Here is a 3,698-nt window from a genome sequence, read left to right as displayed (position 1 = left end):
ACAGAGTGGCAATAAAAAACTGATCTGCATGCAATTTTGATAAACAGTTAATTTAGTTTAGTTCTCATTCCATAGCTGAGAATGGTTTGGATCCAGTGTTTGGTCTGTTTGTGCATTTCTATTGAAGAAAGCCAAACAAATCAATCCAGGTATTATTAGATATTGTGGTTCTAATTTATGTCCTGAGCATAACTCCAAAAGAGAAGAAAACCTTATAGGCCCGTGCATAAAAAATTGAAGCATTTTGTCTTACGTTCTAGGAAGTGGTTATCTGTTTGTTGATTGTAGCTACTCGAAGTTTATAAACCAAACCTGTTAAGTAACATGATACTGGATATGAAAACCCAAAGCTGCATGAAATAATTCCACCATCCCAACAGAGACAACGTGGAAAATTGGGGGGGTATTTAATTCATGCAAAAAAGTGTTGTGTAATTCCTTTGAAATGTATCAAGCCATTCATACTTTATGAGTGTATAAGACACAGAAGACACCCTCAGGGTGTGTGAAAAAGGTATCAAATTATTTAAGATCTTTTCATACTTGCTTCAACCTCTTTCACCTCAGGTGACCCCAATAGAAGAGGACCTTCCAGTTTAAGTGCAAATGTATTTCAGATAAATAGGTTTTGAAATGAGACCCCATACCTATCAGGTTAAAACCTCAAGCTGCTCTTATTTTGTTATGCATACAGAGATATGGGTCCCTTTTTTGAGATGACAGTTCATGACATTAATGAATTATTGATAGGAGGGATGGTTCCCTGGGTCACTGTAATCTCAGCAACACTTAAAAACAAATGAATGAGCACTCCTGCAGTTAATGACCTGGATCAAATTAATCCACTGAGAGTAGCAATTAGTTTGGTCATTATTTTAGCAGAGATGCACACTGTGACAGCTTTCTGCATTCACTTTGGACTCTCCCAAACTTGTACTTAAAGCTACCTTCCCAGCAAAACTACATTCATAACAAAACCTGCTTAAGCCATCTTATCTGGAAAATAAGTTTGTGTGTTCTGATCCTGTTCTCAGTAAAGTTTTGAATGGAATAAAGAAAGAACTAGGCTTAAAAGGGATTAGTAGTCTCAAGATTTCTTTTTTTTTTTTTGCCCGCTATACCTTCTTGTTTGAGGAGCAAACAGTAAAGAAAAAGGTGGTACTTGTTCTGCATTCCTTTCAAATGCTGTAATGACAGCATCAAACCGAATTATTTGAAAAGTTTTAGTTTGGGAGATTGGTTCCTCTGATTTGGGATCTTGTTTTCTTTTTTTTTTTTTTATGTTTGCTTTCTCCGCAGGTCACACAAAATCATGGTGTGAGGCAGATATGGTGAGAAAAGCACTGGAACAGAATTGTTGCCATTTTCAGGCCTCCCTTTCATTAACTCTGATTGCTCATCAGCAGAAATACCCAGGTTTCCTCCTCCACTTCTGGGATTCTTTCCATTTGTGTGGCCACATCAGGTACCTACTTTTCATCTTTGCTAGGGAGCACTAAGAATTAAAAATCCTCTTTGGGCTGTACCCATTGACTCCTAATTAACATGAAAAAATGCTTTACCACAGAGGCTTTACCACAGGACTTCTTTTTTTTCACATGCATATATCTCACATACAACGCACACTGACTCTTCATATACAGTCTCAGTGTGCATTTCGTATGCACACAAAAGTTCCAGATGTGCTGTGTATCTTGTTTAGTTGACTTTATTCTTCTGTAAAGCCAAGAGAAATATTAATCATTCATTTACTGTTAGGGGATGGGTCTTCTTCTCATGTTTCAGTAAAGGGGGTGGAAAAGTAAAGTAAGCCAATTTTTTTCCTATTTAAGGCCAAAGCTGGGGAATGCTTGTGGCTGAGTTCTGTACATGGCCCGGTGCTGGAAGGGCAGGGAACAACCGATGTTGCTATTTTGAATAGATTTTTCTTCCCCCCCCCCATTTTTATTTTTGCACAGAGAGTCTCATGTCTAATATTTAGACATGATGAGCTTTGTGCAAAAAGTAACTTTGCTCATTCTTGCCGTGTTTCAACCCTCAGTTATTTTGGCACAACAAGACGGTGAGTAATTCAAGCTTCTTATGATTTAATGGTTTTATTTTATTTTTATTTTCACCAAAGATTTTAATCGCTTGTAAGAAATGTGTATTCACAAATCTCACCAGAACACTTTTCCTTCACTAATTCAGCAGAGTCAGATATTTAATGCTGAAGCTGAAAGCTGCAGGAGTTTGCATTACCATCCCAAAGGTTTCTCTTAGCTTTGCTTTCTTCTGTGGTTAAAAGGACCGTACAGTACTGTCTGCCTTTGTTCTTCTTCTTACTTGTCTTCCTATTACAGACACCGGAGAGTTTTTAAACTATTTCTTTTAACTCTTGGAATAACATTTTAACTGCTAGCTCTGTGTTGCCTGGAAGTTATTTGTCACAAGCAATAAGTCTTTGCTTCCAGCTTTTTTGTTTGGAGTTCTCCTTTGTACTTGTATGTTTTCCACCGGCAGCATGGGGGTTTATTTAAACAATTTGCATGCGGAAAACCGCCTTAAAATTCTAACCAGTTTTGATGAAACAGTTTTTAAGAGCGATATATGAAAATATGTCAGCTTACGGGATTTTTACTTTGACATAAAGCAGGAGGGTAAATTAATTCCCTCAGCTGAAATAGTTTGAATTGTGCATCTGCAGGCTGTTTCGGTCCCTCATGAGACTGATTAGCAGCTGATGGTATCTGGGTCCGTGTGAGTATGTGTGTGCATGTTTCCAGAGAGCGAGAACACCAAAAACCAAGCGAACATGGAATTTAGAGGGGAAAAAATATACTTTGTATACAATAATTCAACTTAGAGTGAAGATAAGTGTGGTATGAGTATTTAAGTTAAACAGATGACATTCCACAAGTACAGCTGACCTTTTTTGGATGTGCTCTGTTCCTGCTTGCCAGACATTGTAAACCAGACCTTCCTTAAGATAAAACATTTTTCTTTCTTGTAAATATAAAAGATCTGCAATGTATTTATTCTTGCATCGAGGCAATGAATAACTTTACAAATAACTTGATAAGCACCAGCCAAATAAACTAGTGGAGTAAAGGAAAGCCAAATGCCTTTAAAACCACACCCTACCCTAGTCTGTATGATACAAATCATGAAAACGATTACTTTAGCCATTTCATGGCAAATCTATCTGCTTCAGCATACCTGGAAAGGCACCTCTGCTGGGGGGGCGACTGTGAGTCCACCAGCAGGCTGTTGGCAGTGGAGCAGTTGGAGCTCAGGGGGCTCTGTGCATGAGCAAATCAGGTAATATCATCTGCAACAGCAGCATGCCCAAATACCAGCTTCCCTCACCAAGCACAGACAGAGGCTAAGCTTTGTAAAGTAAAGTATCTGAAAAAAAACGATGCGTATAAAGATGTTCTGTAGAGAATAAACATAATATACTGTGAACTGATGCTTTTCTGTTTCTGCTTTTCCAGTATATAAACTGTCTTTTCAGTAATCCTCAGTGAAGAAAATATAAAATTTGAGCAAATGTATGCTATGTTTTCTCTGCTGACAGCAGCAAATAATACACATGTTGCATATATTTAATATTCATTATGTATTTTTTATACATATATATATCTTCAGAGGGATAAGGACGAAGGGACCGTCCAATATAAAAAGAAGGAACAGTTTTATTTCTTCCAATAAACAAA

General features: G+C 37.5%; 1 protein-coding gene across 1 annotated transcript in view; it reads left to right on the top strand.

The window, feature by feature from the left end:
* The first annotated feature begins 1,868 nt into the window (after nucleotides 1-1,868).
* COL3A1 (collagen, type III, alpha 1) overlaps nucleotides 1,869-3,698 on the top strand; it is a 53,123-nt gene continuing 51,293 nt past the window's right edge. Inside the window, exon 1 of the mRNA XM_009334979.1 lies at nucleotides 1,869-2,062. Coding sequence (XP_009333254.1) covers nucleotides 1,984-2,062 — 79 coding nt within the window. The 5' untranslated portion in view covers nucleotides 1,869-1,983. The remainder of the gene's footprint in view (nucleotides 2,063-3,698) is intronic.

This window comes from Pygoscelis adeliae, unplaced genomic scaffold, assembly GCF_000699105.1.
Source record: "Pygoscelis adeliae isolate BGI_AS28 unplaced genomic scaffold, ASM69910v1 Scaffold212, whole genome shotgun sequence".
Lineage (NCBI taxonomy): Eukaryota > Metazoa > Chordata > Aves > Sphenisciformes > Spheniscidae > Pygoscelis > Pygoscelis adeliae.
Note: the sequence above shows the minus strand (reverse complement) of the source record. Positions and strands in the feature narration are given on the sequence as shown.